This window comes from Vanellus vanellus (assembly GCF_965231255.1).
Source record: "Vanellus vanellus genome assembly, chromosome: 16".
Classification (NCBI taxonomy): Eukaryota; Metazoa; Chordata; class Aves; order Charadriiformes; family Charadriidae; genus Vanellus; species Vanellus vanellus.
The window spans coordinates 4,788,036-4,807,010 of NC_138921.1; the positions used below are offsets into that span (position 1 = coordinate 4,788,036).

Below are 18,975 nucleotides of genomic sequence, written 5' to 3' on the forward strand. Positions count from 1 at the left end.
TACGCCGTCGCCAACGCGTGGGCAGCCCGAGGAGCAATGCCTCCCCTCCAGGCTCACCGGGAGGGCGGCCCTGAGGAGACCCAGGAGGGCGCGCGCGGCCCGCGGCCCACAGCTCCCTCAGGCCGCGGCTCCCTGAGGGGAGAGGGCGGGGTCGCGCCCGCAGGCAGGGAGGAGCGAGACTGCCTCGCGAGGGGCACCTGCCCGCGGCCTCGCGCCCGCGCCGTCCGCGCGGCCCCTGCCGGCCCCGCCCCCGCCGCTGCCCAGGGCCAATCAAAGGACGCGGGGGCGCCGCACGCGCAGCAGTGGACCGTTGGTGGAGGGGGCGGGGCCTCCACTCAGTGCCCGCCCGCCATTTCTCTCAGCGTGGCGTAAGGAGGAGACGGTGGGTTATTGCGAGCCGTTTATTAGTGATGGGCTGCCGCGGGACTGTTGCCGCCGTGAGGGGCAGGAGGAGGAGGAGGAGGATGATTAGTTGCAGTATTTCTTGGTGTCCAGTTTGACGTACTCGGGGTTGTAGGGTGCCTTGGCGAAGCACATGGCAGCAGTGCGGTCGCAGTTGCAGATGAACATCTCGCACTCGTTGTTCTTGCCTGGAGGAGAGAGCAGCAGCGGTCAGAGCCCGCAGCTCCTTCACCCGGCACAGCAGTGACTCAGGCAGGCTTTTCTGCTGCCAGGGCACTGCCGTTTCACTTGGTGCTGTCATTTTGGGGGTGTATGTGCTTCTCCCTACTAACCCTCTGGCCCTAAAGCTGTGTGGTCTGGCCTAGCAATCTCCTTCCTTCCCTGCAGTTCTGTTTGCCAGCCTGTCTGCTATTTATCTCAGTCCGAGAGCCCTATAAAAGCTCCACCATTACATTGGAGTTGCCTGACAGAAGCTGTGCCAACACTTCCCAGTTAGCATGCTGTGCTCTGGGATACTTGCTCTCTGCAATACTGCCATTAAAGGGACTCCCAGAAAAGTACCCCAGGGGTGCAATCCCCTGAAGAGGGGACAGGCTTCCCTACATACTGTGATACCACCTATCTTCCATAAACTTTAAATTGTGTTCTGTGTGGAGAATATTCCCTCCGGTGCCCATGTGAGGTGCCCCATTTCTAACAAGCAGTCCCCCCAGCAGGGACTTGTGCTGCGCCTTCCTGCCACAGCAGCGTCCAGTGTCACACAGCCCCATTCCATCAGGAGAGAGACTGGAGTAATGTTTGAAGCAGAGTGACAGTGGAAGTGGACGTACTGTGACACGTAATCTCCCCATTGGAGCAGCTGAAGCTGTACATCTCAGTGTAGGGGTTGTCCACGAGGAATCTGCATGAATCTAGTTTCTTTGCCTCTGAGTAGCAGTTATCATGTACTTGACAGCACCTGGGAAATGAGGAGGAAAAGGTCAGAAAATACCAGAAATGCAAACTCACACACACACAAAAAGAAAGATATGCACAGTGATAAGAGGGCAGACACAAAGGACTTCAAAGGGATACGGTTCTGCCTGCTAATGGTCCAAGAGGTGTCTGGTGCACAGGTACTTACTGGAGCATCTTCACAGAGTTGTCCATTGGGACAATGGACCAGGGAAAGCAAAAGCCAGCATTTACCCTACTCATCCTGTCAGTGCCCGGTAGCTAACAGCTGACACAATTCACTGCGTTTGTCTATCAGCCTTGTGTTATCTTTAAACCGCCCAAGCCACTTCTTAGCGTTCTGCAGCTCAGCCTTGCACGTGTTGATGGTCGTGCACTGGGCAGTGTGCGCTTGGAGCTGCGTCCAGGCTACTGGCACAGCACTGCTGCAAAAAACCATGCTGGAATGAGTGCAGTCTAGCTGCCACGGAAGAGAAAACAGAGTTGTTGGGATTATAGTTTATCTTAGTAATAAGGCATCAAGGTGTGATACTACACATCCTTTTTTCCTTGAATCAGCTTTGAAAGAAAGCTTCATTCACAGCAGGCAGAGAGTTTTATGAATATTTATAGGCAGAGCCAGCTGAGACATAGCTGGCACGCAGAACTGTGAAAGCACAGGCAAGGAAAGAGGTTTGTGAAAGCAAAGTCATAAACCTGTCAAGCTCATCCACTGGAGTCCCCTTGCCTCCCAAGCCGCAGTAGCAGCCATAGTCCGCAAAGTTCAGCAGAGGATGGCTGCCCGGGATGGTGCATTTGATCATACTGCGAAGCTCCCACACGGCCCGAGGTGAGACAGCAGCGCTGGCTGCGCCCACTGAGAAGAGATGCAAAGGTTAGAGTTAGACATGGTGTTACCAGTCCAGAGGGATGCCGGGGGGGTGCCACCTACGCACCTGACAGCAGGAAAAGCAGAGCCAGGGACTTCATTCTCGGAGGACTTGACAGAGAGACTGGTGCTACAGAAAATGCAGCTCTTTATATGACAAGCTCACCTTGACGTGGGTATGAGATAAACAAGGCAGTATTTATATTACTAAATGCAGACTTCTTCCATTGGAGGCTGTGGGCAGCAGATTGTGACATGACTAGTTGAAGGTCAGTGGATTTAAATCTCTGAAAGCTGGGAAGGCAAATATTTGTTCTCTAGATTTTTGCTATTAAAATCTTTTAATATTAGAAGCCAGCCTGAAAAATCTGGACATTTTTAAGGGCCCTCTACTGAAAAATAGCAGCAGTGTGGTAGTTATGTTAGAAATTAATGGCAATTTTCCAATTGGAAATCCTACTAATACCAGCATCCTCTTTTTATGGTATCCCTCTTATCATTAATCCTGTATCTCTCCACGGATTCTCCTGGCCTAATTCAGAGAATAAGGTACAGGTCACCCACTCTTCCCAAATGGCCATTTGGCATGAGCTGAACTGAAAAAATTCAAGCTGTTTTTCACTTTAAAACCATACAGTAGGAATAGGTACTACTAGGCAAGAAACAGGAGCCAAGCAACCTGGAAAGCCTCTGTATCTGGCTTCAACAAGGAGTAGTGTCTGTTTTCACACTGGAAATGAATTGGGCCTGGAAGTTGCAACATACACAGAAGACTTCAGTAGCTTAGAGACAGCCATTCCTCTTTCTCCAGCACCAACGCAGAACCCAGTTAGGCCCTTTGGTTCTCCATGCTAAGGCATGGGGCGAGTTGGGAACCTTGAAATAAGGTTAAAAAAAAGTGTGAGAAAAAGCTTCCTGGAGTCAGCCAGGGGTAAGTCTGAAGTACTGCACTCACATTCAGACCCCAGAGGCTCTAACACTCTCAGGGCTACAGGTTTGGCATTTTTACACACTCAAGATAGAGATCCTAGACTGCTCACTTGATAGTGAGATCTGCATTTATTTATAAAGCAACAAGCAAGCCTTTTGTTTTGAAGAGCAGGGGAAGATGCAAAGCCCACCTTTCCACAACAGCTGAATATATGAGCGCTTATTCAGGAAGCTTAGGGTTCAGCACCCTTCAGTAGGTTCAAAGGCATTTTTCTATAAGGGACAATGAGGTCATCTTCCCCTCACAGCAGCTGAAACTATACTAGGGTGCCCATAGTATCCATAGGATGTTGACATAGCCATGGGACATCTAGGTAAAGGTAGACATGCTGGTGAATCACCAGAACCATTCTGACTTTTTTTGATCTCTCACAAGCTCTCCGATTCTCTGGGATTCCCTAACTCACAGGTTAGCTAAAGCCAAACAGATGCTGAGTTAGAGTCAAGATTCTCATGTCCTAAGAGTGAGAACATTGAACAAACATTAAAGGCTGATGTAAAGGACAGTCTGTACCAGTTAGTTCAGAAACAAGGATTTCATTTTTTGCCTACAGTTCAATCTGCTGACTTTCCCTTCAATATCCATTTAATTGTTCTCTTTTTCCTTTGCTTCATTTTCCACCTTTACTCTTTTTTTCATTATTTCTCTGTTCTCTTACCTGTGAACCTTAAGATTCTGTGGCTCCTTTTTCCTCACTTCTCAATGTCTGATTTATTATTGACGTTGCCAGGAAAATTTTCAGTAAACTGTCCTTTTTAAACCACAAATAAAAAATACTGTCATATCTTGGATTTCATACATTTTAATTCAACAAGAGCGTCACCAAGTGTGGGAAAGGGAACATGTGAGCATTACAAGAGTGCCTCATGAGAAAAATGCCAGCAGGGTAAAGATTTTTCCACCAATGCTATTTTTGGTTTCCCCCAACCTGTGCTGCATACCAAAGCCACTGGTCCCCAGTAGGCTTGTGAGAACATCCCAACTTGCAACGGGTTCCCAAACTTACAGGCTTGAGCCTTGGATTATTTTTAAGAATTCTCTATAATTAAGACCTGCTGCACAGGGTTCCCTCCTATTTCACACTGTTAGAATTCCCCTTTTGCTTGTAGTGTTGGCTGTTAAGGACTTTTCTTCCCTTCCCATCTCCACATTTTACTTTCTCAGATCTAGCCTCCTTGGTCCACCAGAGTCATTGAATCCAGAGCATCTGAGCCAAACTTCTAAGCACCGCAATATCTCCTCCTTTCTTGGACCTACAAATATCTACACAAAAACTCTAACGTAGAGAAGAGACACGATGTCTATTAAAACCAGACCTGCCTCACATTATAAACTGGGCCACTGCCAAAGTCTGGGAGCAGAACGCAGAGCCCCTGCCTAGGGCTTTTATCCTAATGGCAGGATGCGACTCCTGCCAGGTCCAAGTTCACCTGAAATCTCCATTTGAAAATCTCCCGCCCCCAAATAACGACAGAAAAGGACAGTTTTCAAATAATTTATTAGGAATTTAAAACTGAAATCTGGAAAAAGGGTTACAGGTGTGGAGAGAACAAACATTGGAGTGTAATAACTTACTGGCTTAAAAACACAGCTTTATTTCTTTTAAAAAAAATGCCCACCCTGAAACCGGAGCCCCAGCCTCCAGGCAGCGGCAGCACTGGCCAGAGAGTGAATCACAGCCCAGCAGCAGCACAGCTGGCCTTTGATGTCTGGAGGGGGCACAGAAGCAGTTCAGCGCATATACCAAGAGGGAGGAAAGCGCTGTCTGCAGACCCAAATTTGAAGTATATAGAATAAAAATAAACCCAATAAAATGCAGCTCTTCTTTAATTAGGAAATATTTAAAAAAACAGACATACAGACTCTTGTCTCAGTAACAAAAATTATTGCTTTGTGTTTTCAGTACTAATCTGTTAAGTACCCTCTTTCCTAAACAGAACTCTCCAAACGCATCGCCCAGGTCAGGACAAGCTCCAGCAGACGGGGGAGGGATGGAAGAGAAGAAGGGCCCTGTGGGCACTGCGGCCCTCCCAGTCCTGTTCTAAACGCCCCTCTCCCTTACAGGGGCTCAGTTTGGGGGAAGAGAGGGAATGATTTTTAAAACTTAAGATGAAGCTGTTATTTCCCTGGGAAAAGAGTTTGGCTGCATCTTAATAAAAGGCTTAATCACCCCCCTTAACAAGGTCTTTGGTTCGCTGAAATCCAGACCCAAACCTGCCCCGGGTACTCCTGCTGGAGGCTTCCCCTGGCAGAGAGCTCGTTAGCCGGGGCTGGCACCACGCCAGGGGAAGCACCGGCAGGTTCTGGAGAAGGGACCAGATCACCCCCACACAGGACAACGGACAAATTCCCACAGTCTTCAGAACACAGAGTAAAGCAAATGGGAAGCTGCAATTCCATAATTCATATAATCCCTGAGAAGCCCTTAACCCGCCCCCAAATCACCACCCTAATGCTTTTCTCCCCCATTAATGACTCTCCAACCCAGCACCCCACCCTTCAGAGAACTATCCAAATCTGCCCCTGGCCCTGGCCAACACCCTTTCCGATACCCTTGCCTTCAGAGGAGGATCCCCTTTCCCAGGAAATCTTGACACAAGCGATAGTGTTTGGAGAGTGAATTCCTTTCAAAGTAACCAAGACAAGTGATGGCGGTAAAGCCCTTTACCTAAAGCCAAACCAGAGGCTGGCACTACGGAGCCCAGTGATGGAGTCTGTACATCGAGCGATTGGAAGCAGCTTTAACCCGCTCAGCAAAACAGCCGATGGCCGGTACATTTCACCCCCGCCCCCACCCCCCACCCCCTTTCATCTCATCAGAGGTCTTAAAATCTTACAGTAAAAGGTGTACAAAAAAAGAACGGAGTCCTGTCAGGATTCTGCTGGAGAATATTGCTCACACTGCGGCACCAAGTCCAGGACCTGGAGCTGCTCCTTGGAGCCAGGCTGCAGGCGGCAGCCAGGTTCAGCTCGCGATATTTACATATTATACAGGAGGAAAAAGAAAACCCCACAGAAAACTAAACCTAGGAAAAAAAAAAAATCTTTCAGCTGTAAGGATAGTGTTTTTCACTTAGCAAAATATACATTTGTTTTGTTCCATAGCGATGTCCAACGTTTTCGGATCCTTGGAGTTTCACACTTTTCAAAGCCTCACATTTACAAAACAGAAACAATTAAAAACAGTTTCTTTAAAAAAAATAGAAATACATCAGTTCCTCTCAGCCTTTGCTCTCTCTGTGTCTCTTTCTTCCCTTCAGAACTGCATTCTTGTTACATACCGTGCTTTAAAAACACTGACGACAACAACGAGTTGAAAATATTCAAAACAGTTTCAAAGCCAAATAAAAATACTCCTCAATAAAAACTACCTAACACAATCACAAAGCCAATTCATAAAATATATCTACTAGCTCGGGAAAGAGCAAACAACAAAAAGAAGGGGTAGCCCCCCCAAAAAAGATAAAAAAATAAAATAAAAAAATAAAACTAACAGCTAATAAAATAAATAAAAGAAGAATCGGTGGGCTGGGGGCAGGGAGGGGGGAAGCGTAAACCGTCGGTGGTTAGTAAGAAAGCGAGATGATCTCCTCGGGTTCAGTCCAGTGTGGTCTGGTCAAAGGGAGAGATCAGGGCAGGGCGGCAGGAGCCTGGCAGCCAGCCGGCAGTGTGCAGTTTGATTCAAGAAAAAGGTAACCTTGGCTCATCCCCGGAGGCTCACCAGATCCTCCAGCCGCTGTCCTCGGTTAGGTCACTGGGGAATCTGCAGGACACAGCAGGGGAGGGAAGTGACAGGATCTAGAGCAGCCAGCAGCTTCTCTCTTGGGGTTTTCTTCCAGTGTGATCTGACAGAAATACTTGATACCCAAACTTGCCCCAACACAGACTTGCTCTGCATCTCGCTGGCACAGCGATGGGGCACGGCAGAGATGCTTCCATCGTTAATGGCAACGCACAGGCCTGGGAAACAAGGCCCCACACGCCGTGCAGCCTGCCTGCCCGGACCTGTGGCACTCCTGCCCCCAGGAGGCCTGTGATGTAGCGGGGTCCAGCCATTTCTCCAGCACTCAGCTCAGTGCAGCCCTGCCAGGCTGCCATGGGCTCCTGTCTGGACACTGTTCCCTGCAAGTTATTGCCCTCGTTTTTGAAAAGTTGTGGTTTGTTTTTTAAACTTTATGCCAGCTAACTTCAGCCACATTGGCAAAGCAAACACAGACCATCCAGCAGTTCCCCCTCAGGCCCATCCAAGGACCAGAAACAGAACTGATCAGACACAGATTTTCCTTCTGCCCTTTTCCCAAGCAGGAGAAGAATAACCTCACTCCCCAGAGACAGTGGTCTCAGTAGCAGGGAGAACAACCAGCTGCATGGAGGAGGCTTCCCCAGCCATGCAGGTAAGCCAAGCTTGTCTCTCAGGATCACCACTGGATCATGATTCTGGCCAACCATGCAGTCCCTTCCTCTGTCAGTGCTCCCATTTCCTTCCCCTTTTCACCCAGACACTAAGCAATCTCTCCACAGCACTCCCAGCCTGGGGAGCACAAGGTAAGAACCCAATCTGCCAAGCCTCTGGTGCAGAAGGGAGCCCCAGGCTGGCTGCAGGACTCCTCCCGCAGGCTGGGTCAAGCCCAGCAAGCCTCACAGCAGCATCCACAGCTCCTGCCAAGAGCCCAAGCACAGGGGCCAGCTCAGAACCTCCCGCTTCTCATTACCCGTTCCTGTTCAAAGCTCTCTTACCTCCTGCCTCCTTGGTCCCCAGCTTCAGTGATACCCATTGGTAAAAGCTGTTGCAATCAAGGGACCCTGTGAAGAACGAGTCAAAACATCACTCTTAAGCAACCAAAAGAAAAGTGAAGGAGAATTACTACTACCACAACAAATTCAGTCACGCCCCAGATGCTGAGAAAGCTGGTTTCAGTTGGAGGTGCCAGGTCTAAAAAGCACATCACCCTGCAGGACACTGTGTCAGGGCCAAGAAGGGCTCTTGGAAAGTCTGTGCCAGATCAGGGAAAGGTCTGGAGATCAGGACCTTGCGTGGTGGCCACAGAGAGCTAGCGGAACCCAGGGATGTGGGCTCCAAGAGAACTGCTGCATCCTGCACCGACCGTCTGCAGTCTGGGGCTCAGTGGTGGCATGGCAGATGCTGCCGTGGGTGGTATTTCTTAAGCAGAAAGCAGGCTGTGGGCTGAGAAGGGGCCACCCACCGCTGCCCACCTCCATCGCCACGTGGAAATGCAGCCCCTTCCCCTGCATCTCCACTTCCTCCTCCTTGCCACTCTCCATCTTCCTCCCCCTGTGCAGAGCCTGACAGGGAACACTCACCCCTAGGCTGTGGCCGAAGCCAGTGCTCGGGGCTGGACTGGCAGCACTGATGTAACTGCTGACCCCTGAGTCCTGGTTGGCGGCTCCATAAAGCTCTGCCATCGGCCCAGGGCTGGTGGTGCCCAGAAATCCACCGGTGCGACTGGGGGTGGAACCTACGGGAGGCAGCAAAACTACAGAGTGAAGATCCCAAAAATGCAACCCCGTCCCACCCCCCTCCCACAGCCCATTGCAAACCTCCGTGACAGACACCACGCTGGGGAGGAAAGTGGCAGTTACCTGTCCCTCGCACCACGGCTGCCGCAGCCGCTGCTGCCGCCATTGGTCCATACGCAGTAAGGGGGATTGCTGGAAAAAGAAGGAACAGGCATCTCAGGGGCACTGTGGCTACATGGGAAACTCCTCAACAGGAGCCTTCATTCCCCGCTGCAAAATACCAGACCCACACAGATGTATCAGCTTTGTGCATCACAGAGGACATCCAAGGATGACAACAGAGGAGTGCACAGCCCCGCACTTATTGGTATCCTTTTGCACAGCGAATGTCCAGGGGAACTCACTAGCCATGCTCTGCTAAGCCCACCCCCTGCAGCAGCTGAGGGCACAACGTGGAAGAGCTGAACCAGAATTGGGCAGTATCAGATGCATCTTGTCGCTACTTAGCTTGCAAGATGCAGTTAATCTGAAACTACAGATGCTGATTTTGGCCATAAATGTGGAGAAACGCAGCAGCTCAGGGACAGCAGCTGGCAGCTCAGTGTCCTGAGGCTCAGCCCGTCTTCTCTGTCCTTTAATACTATTCTTGAATAACAGTTTAATAGCTTCTTTCTCCCCATTTCTCTACTTTTCTCAAGACGCACCCACCATCCTCCCCACTCTGAGTTTTGCTCCTGAACTGCTCAACCCCTTGCTGTTCATTGTAGAAGAGCAGGAAACATACCTAGGGAGCAGGAACTACAAATGGCTTAATTAAACCAGTAAGTCTTAATTTATATGTTGCAGTTCTAATTCCCAACTCTACTGCCACAGGCATCCAGCCCTCAGGGCAGGAGGCATCTAGCCAGTATGCTTCTCTTTGCCCTTAAAATGACTGGGTCAGCATTTCATGCTTGAATGTGAAATTCACTGTGATTCTGTTTAGAGCACCATAAAAAGAGGTCAGAACAAATCAATCGCGTTAAGGCTGAAACCCAGACTAGCTTATAAGGGAATATTCAGTAGCAGGCACCAGCCTGTTTCAAGCAAACGTCATATGAGGCTTATATCTGGGTTAGCCGTTCATTATGGGCCCTGGGCCAACATGAGCACGTTGCTGCTTTGCGTCACCCCCAAAGATGCTGTTCTGTGGAGGAAAAGCTGTGGCAGCCACCCTCCTGCCCCATCATTGCTTCAAGTCCCTAACACGCAGCTGAATGAATGCCGTTTTACCGAGAAAGGAGGCCAGGTCTTCTCAAAAAATCTCCAGTTCTTTTTCTAGGAAAAACCCTTCTTGCCTTTGCAGTCTGTCTACTGAGACACCAGGTTTGTGTTGTGATGACAAAGCACCTGCATGTTAGCTCCCTGTGTGCTGGAGCAATCAGCCCTGCTTTGTGCCATCCCCTCATCTCAGTCCCACTTGCCAAGCCCATAAAGCACAGCCCATTTACGCGCACACATCCACTTGAAGGCACAAGGGCCCTCGAGCACTGCACAGCTCGCTGGGCCTTTGTAGGAACGAAGGGGGCCCTGCCCTTCACGGGACCAACTCCAGCCTATACATGGGAATCGCAGCTCTTGGCCTAGCCAAGATGCTGCACAGTGACTGTTTAACAGTAGGTAAGCGTAACGGGAAGGGAAGAATGCCATGATCCCCAGCTGGTACTTCAGCGAGACACTCAGGACTGTAAGCTAATGTGGCACCCAGCCAGGACAGCAGCATTAATAACTTCTTGTTGTACAGAGCCCTGGTGCACCCCAGCCGCTGGTGACAGCCAGGCCCTGGGCGATTCACCTCCGCTAGGAAAAGGCACAGTGCAGCCAGGGGAAGCACTTTTGCCAAGTCACCAACATTGCTCTACATATTTTATGGGTTTTGCTGAAAAACACACATGTAAATAAACAACTGGACCCACAGCTCCTTTGCTTGGCAACCAAAAGGCTCAGAGGTGGGGGTCAGGTGCTTACGCAGTTGCACACATGGTGTCAAGGAAGGGTTTTATTAAGAGGGAGCCTGGATTTGGTCTCCCCCTGCCTTCCTCAAGGCAATTTGTTCAGTGGTGGCTGCCAACCTCAGCATCCTCAGGATGGAGACTCCCCGAGGATCGACACAGTTCTGTACAACAGAAACACCCTTTCAAGCCTGTTCATACTGATAATTCCAGGAGAGCTTCTCAGGAAGCTTTTCCACACCCCCATTGCAGAGAGGTTCAAACCCTGAAACAGGTCGGGGCAAGGAAGTGCTGGAGAGGAGGAACACCACGGAAATGGGATGGCACACGAGGAGCAGGACGCTACACAAAGCTGCTTTTCTACGACAAAAATCACGGACAGGACAGAGCTGGGGAAAACATGGCCATGGAAGGGAAAGTAGACAGAAGGAGCATCACCTAGAGAGAAAACACTGCACACAATCCAAGGGCTGAGGATCCAGAGGGTATTTGCACTGTGAGGACACTGAGCCAGGACTAGTCCCTGAAGAATGGTCCTCTGCCCCCATTTCATTCCACAGTTCCCTACAAGCACTGCAGGACTTAGTAGAGTCCCACCATGCTCACTTCTACCTGGGAAGCCTGTGTGGGAGTAGCTGGGGAGCTGCGCCACCCAGAGCAGGGAGAGCATTCCCTGCTGCCCCTCCTGCAAAGGGAAATGGGATTAGGGTAACCAGGAGTGCCCCCACACCCTCTCCCTCCTCCCAGCACTCCAAATCTCATCCTTGCAGCAGCTCAGGTTAAGGTCATTTGTAGACCTTTAAGAAGTCACCCTGCTTGTTGGAGTTTTCCGTATCTGGTTTACACCCAGCCTAGGGTGAGGAGCTAAAATCAAGGCAAGCAGCAGGAAACGCCATCTAAGGATTACATGCCTTCATTTAGTTTGACCTGCATTGCCCTTCTCAGAGGCAATACACATGGCTCTGATTGCCTCTTCATCTTTCCAGCCCCAGGTTTGGATGGAGCTCGTGCAGATGGAAGAGGAAATAAGGAATGTTTCCAGTCTAACTGCGCCAGGCTGTGGAGCAGCAACACCACTGGAACAGCCCAAAGCCCCCTTCTCCCCTTCCAGCTTGTGAGTTTAGGAAATGAGCGGGACTGACCTGTGAGCTCAGGGAGGACGGGGGCACTCGGGAGAGGGGTCCGCTCTACACGGAACTCTAAAAACGAAATGCAAGACAGCTTAGGAACTCATCAAACGCCCCGAGGGAGACCCCGCAGGGAGACGGCAGCGGGGTCTGCTGGGGGAGCAGCCAGCAGCCAGACTGCGACCAGGCCAGTGCCTTCTTTAAACTAATTTACAACTGGTGCTGAAAGGTGCTGGACTCCTGCCCTGGAGACTGAAAGGATCCATTTACCTTTAGAATAAATCTGGCCACGGCAGGGCAAGTGCAAGCTTCACTGTGCAGCCTGAGGTCTGCCCTGGAGCACCGCTCTGCAACCCATCCAATCTGACCTCTGGGCTTCAATGCCAGCGAGTGCTCAATACATGCTACCCTCATCTGGGCACAGGTTTACAATGAGGCCCTTGAAGTCACTATGACCGAGACCCATAAACTGGATTCATGGAGAGCTTCCAGACAGCTAGGAGGCAACAGCAACTTTCAGCCACAGTCAGCCTGGGCTCGCCTCAGGCAAAGAGGAAATTTCCCATTCCCAGCCCCTAACATCAAGACTTCATATATAAACCATCATCACACTGAGGGACGGAGTAAGGAAGGGATGTTCAGAGTTGCCACTTCTCTAGAAAATAGCAAGACAGTCTTTTCCCGAAGTGTGCTCTGCCTTGTTCCCTTGCCTCGCAGGGAACAGGAGGAAGAAGAGGCCCCAGAAAGCTCTGAGCAGCTGTGGCACAGCAGGTTCCAGTCATTGATCGCAGAGTCCATGTTCTGAGCACATGGCGGGGTTGGGAATTTGAAACCACCCAGTTTGAGGGGGATATGCAGCCCACCACCCCAGCAGATGTTTTCTGGAGGCTGTGAGTGGTCGAGGCGCTGTTCAGAACACAACTACAGTGTTGCAGGCGCCTGCGTTTCGGGTGCTTAGGAGGTCCCTGGCCCATGGAAAGCCACATTTTAAAATCCTGTGCTACTTTCAGGGCGGTGGCAACTCTTGTAAAGAGAGACAGACACACACAAAGGCAGCGAGACAGGCAGAGCTGCAGGGGCCCTTCTGTGTCACAGCAGCAGCCCTATGGAGGAGGCTAACATAAAGGGCGTCAGAGCAGCCTTGGGCTTTTCCTGCCACTGGACTGTAAGGATAATCCTAATGAAGGACAGACTGTTCCCACCTATTCCAGGGCTTCTCCCCTCCCCCTTCCACATCCGTCTCCAATTTAAAGAAAGACCAAACAGGGGAAAGGGTGAAAGGGGCAGAGCCTGGGTCACAGATCATGCCAGGGACTCCCATCACCGGAAGGCAGACCAAAAAACCCAGCAGGGAGCACCACTCACCAGGGAACTGGTAAGTGTAGCCAGGTGCAATGCCAGTGTAACTTCGACTCGCGTAGGTGGCAGCTTGGAATCCTGGATAACCTGGGGGAAGAGAAAAGGGCTTTGTTACTGCAAGCTTGCAGGGTCCATGTCCTTAGTGCCTGCCTGCTCACGAGCAGCATGACCATCAGTGCTAGAAAGGACAAACAGGGCTAACAGCAGAAACCCCAGGAAATTGCTGGCCAAGTCGGCACACATGCAAGTCTTCTGCAGAAGAGTTTTAGCAGGCCCATTTAATTCGTTCCTTGCCCCAAACATGTAAGGGCATGGAGGTTTCCTTCTCAGAAACTCATGGCTCTGCAGACTAAGGCTTTCTGATGCCTCAGCTGGATTTGCAAACAGGAGGAGATCAGGGAGGTGGAGGCATTTGAATGGCTGAATGGCTCTGAGTCACTTGTGCACTAGAAGCGCTGGCAAATGCAGGCAGAGCGCTTCTTCCTGGTACCGGGCGGGAAGACCATTCCTGCCGTTCCCCGGGAAGCTGACCACCTGTACAGAACAAGCCTGTGAGAATGCAGGGCATTGACTCAGAGATGAATATTTCATTTGCGATCTCCCAAGACTTGAGTACCTGGATTTCCCAATGACTCAGCTTGAGCCTTGCCACTATAAAATTCAGATGGCTTACAAAAGGCAAAATAAAACCACAGGCTGGAGATTTATTTTCCTTCAATAAGTCAAGTGCAAACATTGGGGAAAAAATGCCCTTTTTGGGGTTCTGTTCAGTGACTAACTGCTACTCAGCAGGCTTAGTAAAGAGAGCCAGGCTGAGTACACCCTGCCCAGTAACACCAGCGATGATCCTGTGCAAACAGCGTGCTCTTGGTTTGGCTCAAGCCTAGCTAGAACAAATACAGGGAGGGAGAGAAACCAGGAAAAGCACCCGTGCTGGAAGGATCATGCCTGACTCTCAGATCCAAGCACGAGGGTTTGTAGACCTGGAAGCAGAGGCTACAGAGGACTTTTTCCTTCTTTTAATTTTGTATCTGAACACGTATGCCTCAGAATCATGGACAGACATGAGACCCAGGCTGCTTGTCACTGATTTCTCCTTACAAGACAGTCCCATGATAAGTGTACAGTTTTCCTTGCAATACCAGATACTTGCTGTTGCTGGGGGTGGGGGGAGGGAACAAAGTGAGACAAAGCTTAACTAGAACCTTAAGGGCATTTTATGGTCTTTAAATGGCACTGAGGACATGGATGAGGCATGAGGCAATGGCATGAGGATACGGATCACTGTTTCAATCAGAAGCTTGGGGGTTCTTTAATCAACTAATTCATCAGAAAGCCTGTAGAAGCGTGGGAGGAAGATGCCTGGGCAGAGATTACTCCACACTCGGTTCAGCTATGTAGTTACATCCTATTCCATGAGAGTGATTAAAGAATTACAGTCTATATGCTATGGCACTGCAGGACCGTTAAAGGAGTTGCAGAAGGCCAGAGCTGCCCAGCACATGGCTGCGCATGGCCAGCTCCGGCTGTCACAGGGCAGCAGTGACAAGTTTGCAGTTTTTCCACGTGCCACCAGAGGGCAAGTTGTGATCGCAAACAGGTCCCGGCGCCCCTCCAGCGTCCCCGGCCTTGCACCAGGGACAGCTGCCCTTGGCCGCCCTGCCTGCTCCTGGAATAAAACCTCTAAGCTGCTGCCTGGCACGACCGAGCACTGAGGAGGAGATCTGTCCTTGGACTTACCCAGCATGCCGATCCCGAGCATGAAGGCATCCATCCCATAAGGCATGACTCGGGACCGCCCTCGTGCCGAGCCTGTTGGGGACATCACCTCCTTCGGCTGGGCTTTTTTACACTCCACCTGCCACAAGAAAGTAAGGATCAGGCTCAGTTGCCACCAGCACAGAGCGGTGCCACAGAGCACAGGGCTGCGCGCTGTGACAGCACGCCCAGCCCCAGCCTGCAGCCCATCCTGCTGTCCTTCCCTAGCATCACTGCCTCTGGCCTGCATGCTGCCAGCCTTCCCTCTCCCTCTGCCCCCACCACAGGCAATGGGGAACTCAAACACTGCTTTTCTCCTCCTGCAGCTGCCCTCGATGCTCTGCCTGGCCCTGCACCAGAGCCTCAAGCCTAATTTTCTTCTTTTCTGGTAAAACCTGCCCCCTTCACAGGCCACCAAGAGGTTTCAAGTAACTTTAAAACCTCCACATACTGCATAATTCCTCATTACAGTTAGCTCTTCTCCTTGAAAGCTCGGTATTGTGCTGGTTCACCTCCACACTGCGAGTTTCTTTCCCAGACAAGGTGCTGTGATTTTGGGGAAAACACTCAATCCAATTCCCCACTGCAGAGGAAAGTGTGTTGGGACCCTACCCCTATGCCACTGCCCCACTCTATCCCATACTTCTGCCCCTTCTCCCCCACATCCTGCCCCAGACACTCACCATTTTGTTGTTGATCTCATGGAAGTGGATTTCACAGACTTTTTCCACAATGTCTTCGCTTTCAAATGTGACAAACCCAAACCCTGAAGAAAAGGCAAAACTCCTCAATCAGGTCAGAGCTCTGTGCATTTTGCACCTGCTACCCACATCCTTTTATTGGCAGAAGGAGCCACAGGCTTCTAGGATGGTACAATTGGCCCTTTCTAAAATGGCTGTCACTCATCTTCCCTCTCCAGCAAATCCTGCTTTTATGCACAAGAAGAACAGGACCATCCCCTTACAGATTCCCCTTTCCTCCTCTCTCTGTGCTTCCTACCCTCTCTGAACCCAACTACTCTCAAAACCAAGTAGTTTTTTCTTAACCTTTGCTAATTGCAAGGCAAACCACATGGTTGATACTGCTGAGGAGGATCCCAGCAGACGCTCACACAAAGAGGGTCGGTAGAGAAACAAACAGCTGTTTGCCAGGACATCACCACCCTCACTAAACGCACCCCACCAGCAGTAACACCCTGTGCGTTTCCTGTCCAGTCACTGGTCATAAAGCCTTGTACAAGCAGGCAAATATCAGCAATGCAGTTGTACAGAGCAAGACAGATATATGCAAGCAAAGCAATTTGCAAAGTTTCACCAAAGGTTAGTATCTGGAGTAGGACAGGACAGGGTGTTCCTGGCCCCTGGCCCACGCTCACACCTCCTTTCTCTCACCAGCCCCTTTGCTAACAGTTTTGGCAAAGACCAGCTCTGGTGGGCAGGCTAAACTCTCAGCTGACTGCAGCCACTTCTGGAAAACTGAGGCAGGTGGGAGGATGCCTTTAAGCTTGCCTTACAAGCAAGCTGGGATTAAGCAGAGCTTTCCGCTTTCCAGAACTGGCCAATTCCACAGTGCTTTAAAATAACTTTTAAAAACAGACAGGGATCTGCTGCTCAGAGCCCCACTTTTTCTCCAACCTGCCAGAAAAGTTTCTCCATAAACTCCTCTGTCTGTACCCAGCCAGTTTCACACCATTCACCTCAACACCCACAAGCAGAGGGGCTTGGGAGTTCAAGAGCAAAACCCTGATGCTGAAACCAGTCCTGAGCCCCCTGAGGCCCCCCACCAGGCCTGCTGCGCCCTGGGCAGAGCCCCACGCTGGCAACACAGCGGCTAGCAGCTCTTCCTGCTCCTTCTGAAACGCCCGATAACTCTTCTATTGATTAGTGGCAGGGAGGCATCATTCGAAGAACAGGACTTAACACTTCTTCCCTTTCAAGATGAAGCCAGAACAACATCCTAGGCCAGGCAACCAGTGTACATCTAATGGCTTTAGAAACAAGTAAAAACCTGAAGGCCACACAGTGTATAGAGAGCAGAAGGGAGCGTTCCCTCACTCATCTAGGAGCAGAGATGCTTGGAAGTGCTTCAAACAACACACAGACACGAGAGTGGACCAGCATGGGGCTGTTACTGGCCCTGATTTGGAAGACGCTAAAGCTAAGTTTGCAGGTTAAGTTGATGCCAGTAAATCTCCGAGCTGGTGCAATGCTTGCTGGTGTCAAGCCCTGCCACACCACTGGGTAGTCAGTCTGAAGACTCACTGCAAAAGTGGGAGGCAAGGATGCCCATGGGTGGGCTGGGTCCGGACAGTACAAGTATTACAGTCTTGTTCCCATCCTGTAACCAGACTCCACCAACAAGACGGGTAAGAAAAGGTGACCTGGGAGCACAAGCAGGCTCCGGGCCGAGGAAGGGGCGAGAGGCAGGTACTCTTCAGGCTCTCGTGTCAGCTTTCCCGGAGCTCAGATTACTTGGGACAAGGTAAGACACACACTGCGGGCTGGAGCCACGGAGGTAAGCGGGCAGGGGAGGGGGCCGTCTCCTCTCACATATCTGCAACTCGGCGAGTTTACAGCACCGGAAACGCACTGGACAAAAGCCCTCTGTGCTGCAAGGGACGCTGGTAAAGGATGCAGATGCAAAAGGATGGGGCAACTAGAGGCAAGATAAAGAGCAGCTGCGACCCGCATGCCCTGCTGCTGGGATACTAACCCCTCCCTACACAAGACAGGAGGCAAACCCTCCACAGTTCCCTCTACTATGGCCAGAAGATAGCTCTCACCTCGGTGTCGGTTGGTTGTCTTGTCGAACATCAGCATCGCATCGTCCACCTGCAAAGAGAAGGGCTCAGATCAGATTATTGCTGTCACCACGAGCATCCTTCAACAAATTTGCACAGAGCTGCCCCTCCCCAAACCAGAGGGGAACAAGACAAGACCTCCCATCGCTGAGAAGGAAACGGGGTGTGCACATACATACACATCAGCTTCCAGACCAGGCATACCCCCTTGCCACAACCAGCATGGTCCCCTACCAGCCCGGGGCAGGTGTTGCAGAGCTGAGCCCCCTCGGCCCGGCCCCTGGCAGCAAGCAGCCCCGATTGTTTGCCTGCGGCTCCAGCCAGGGGGCAAGGAGCAGGGAAAGCATTGTTCCCAAATCCCGGCCTCAAAGGAGAGGAGAATTAAAGGGGGGGAGAGAAGCAAAGCTGGAGAGGGGAGAGGAATAAGGGGCCTCCCAGTGACAGGGGAAGCGGAGGCCTCAGACAACAGAGCCTGCCTGGGAAAGCTGGGAAGCGCCCCCGCCCCCACCCCAGAGGAGCCTTTCCTCTAAGTGAGGTTTCCCACTGCTGGAGGCTGTAATTAGAGCAAATTTACTGCAAGGCCTGAGCAGGGCTGCCTTCCCGGGGGGAGGGGCGGCTAGATCCCATCCCCCAGCCGGCCTGGGGCTGCTCTCCTCCCCCGGCGAGCACATCACCGAGCACATCACCGCCTGGTGCCACTTTTCCCCCCATCTTCCCGCTAGGTGTTGCCTTGCAGAGGCACATCTGCAGCACTCCGCAGGTCAGGCCGAGCGGGGTTAAAAAATACACTTCAATCCCCTCCGTGTAAGCCCCAGTGTAAACCTGTCCCACTGACCCATCCCTCCTCTCTAATACCACTGCCTTAATCCGATTATGAAACTGGACGTGCAAGTGCTCAGGGGAGGCAGTGGCAGTCTCCGGCCAGCAGCTGCCCTCGCCCTCCTCCTCCTCCTCCATGTGAGACAGCCGTTCCCCGAGCAGCAAGCCCCATGTGCCCCCAACGCCATAGAAGGATTACTCCCTTGCCTCATCCCTGGGAAGCATCTGTATTGCTGCCTTCTCTTGAACAGCCCACTGGTGAGGGCAGAGCACTGCCCATATCCCAGCGCTGGCAGCCACAGGCTTTGCTCATGGAGAGCCTGCAGCCCTGGTCAGGGAAAGGAGAGGGCTGCTAGCCTCAACTGCCCAGGACAACACAGGACAGCCAGCTCCTCCTCCATGCCATGAGGATGGAAGGAGGCCTCGCT

General features: G+C 51.4%; 2 protein-coding genes across 2 annotated transcripts in view; both read right to left on the bottom strand.

Moving 5' to 3' along the window:
- Positions 1-468: 468 nt before the first annotated feature.
- PLA2G1B (phospholipase A2 group IB) lies at positions 469-2,325 on the bottom strand (the record flags this gene model as incomplete). The annotated part of the gene is made up of 4 exons (XM_082491912.1): positions 469-590; positions 1,233-1,360; positions 2,053-2,212; positions 2,292-2,325. 4 exons carry the CDS (start codon positions 2,323-2,325, stop codon positions 469-471), a joined length of 444 nt encoding a protein of 147 aa, XP_082348038.1.
- A 3,721-nt stretch (positions 2,326-6,046) lies between these two features.
- Positions 6,047-18,975, bottom strand: part of MSI1 (musashi RNA binding protein 1) — a 29,792-nt gene continuing 16,863 nt past the window's right edge. The window contains exons 7-15 of the mRNA XM_082491456.1: positions 17,711-17,759; positions 15,612-15,694; positions 14,911-15,028; positions 13,177-13,257; positions 11,827-11,883; positions 8,817-8,885; positions 8,538-8,692; positions 7,953-8,018; positions 6,047-6,978 (exon numbers count right to left, since the gene is read on the bottom strand). Of these exons, the coding sequence (XP_082347582.1) occupies positions 7,977-8,018; positions 8,538-8,692; positions 8,817-8,885; positions 11,827-11,883; positions 13,177-13,257; positions 14,911-15,028; positions 15,612-15,694; positions 17,711-17,759 (654 nt within the window). The 3' untranslated portion in view covers positions 6,047-6,978; positions 7,953-7,976. The remainder of the gene's footprint in view (positions 6,979-7,952; positions 8,019-8,537; positions 8,693-8,816; positions 8,886-11,826; positions 11,884-13,176; positions 13,258-14,910; positions 15,029-15,611; positions 15,695-17,710; positions 17,760-18,975) is intronic.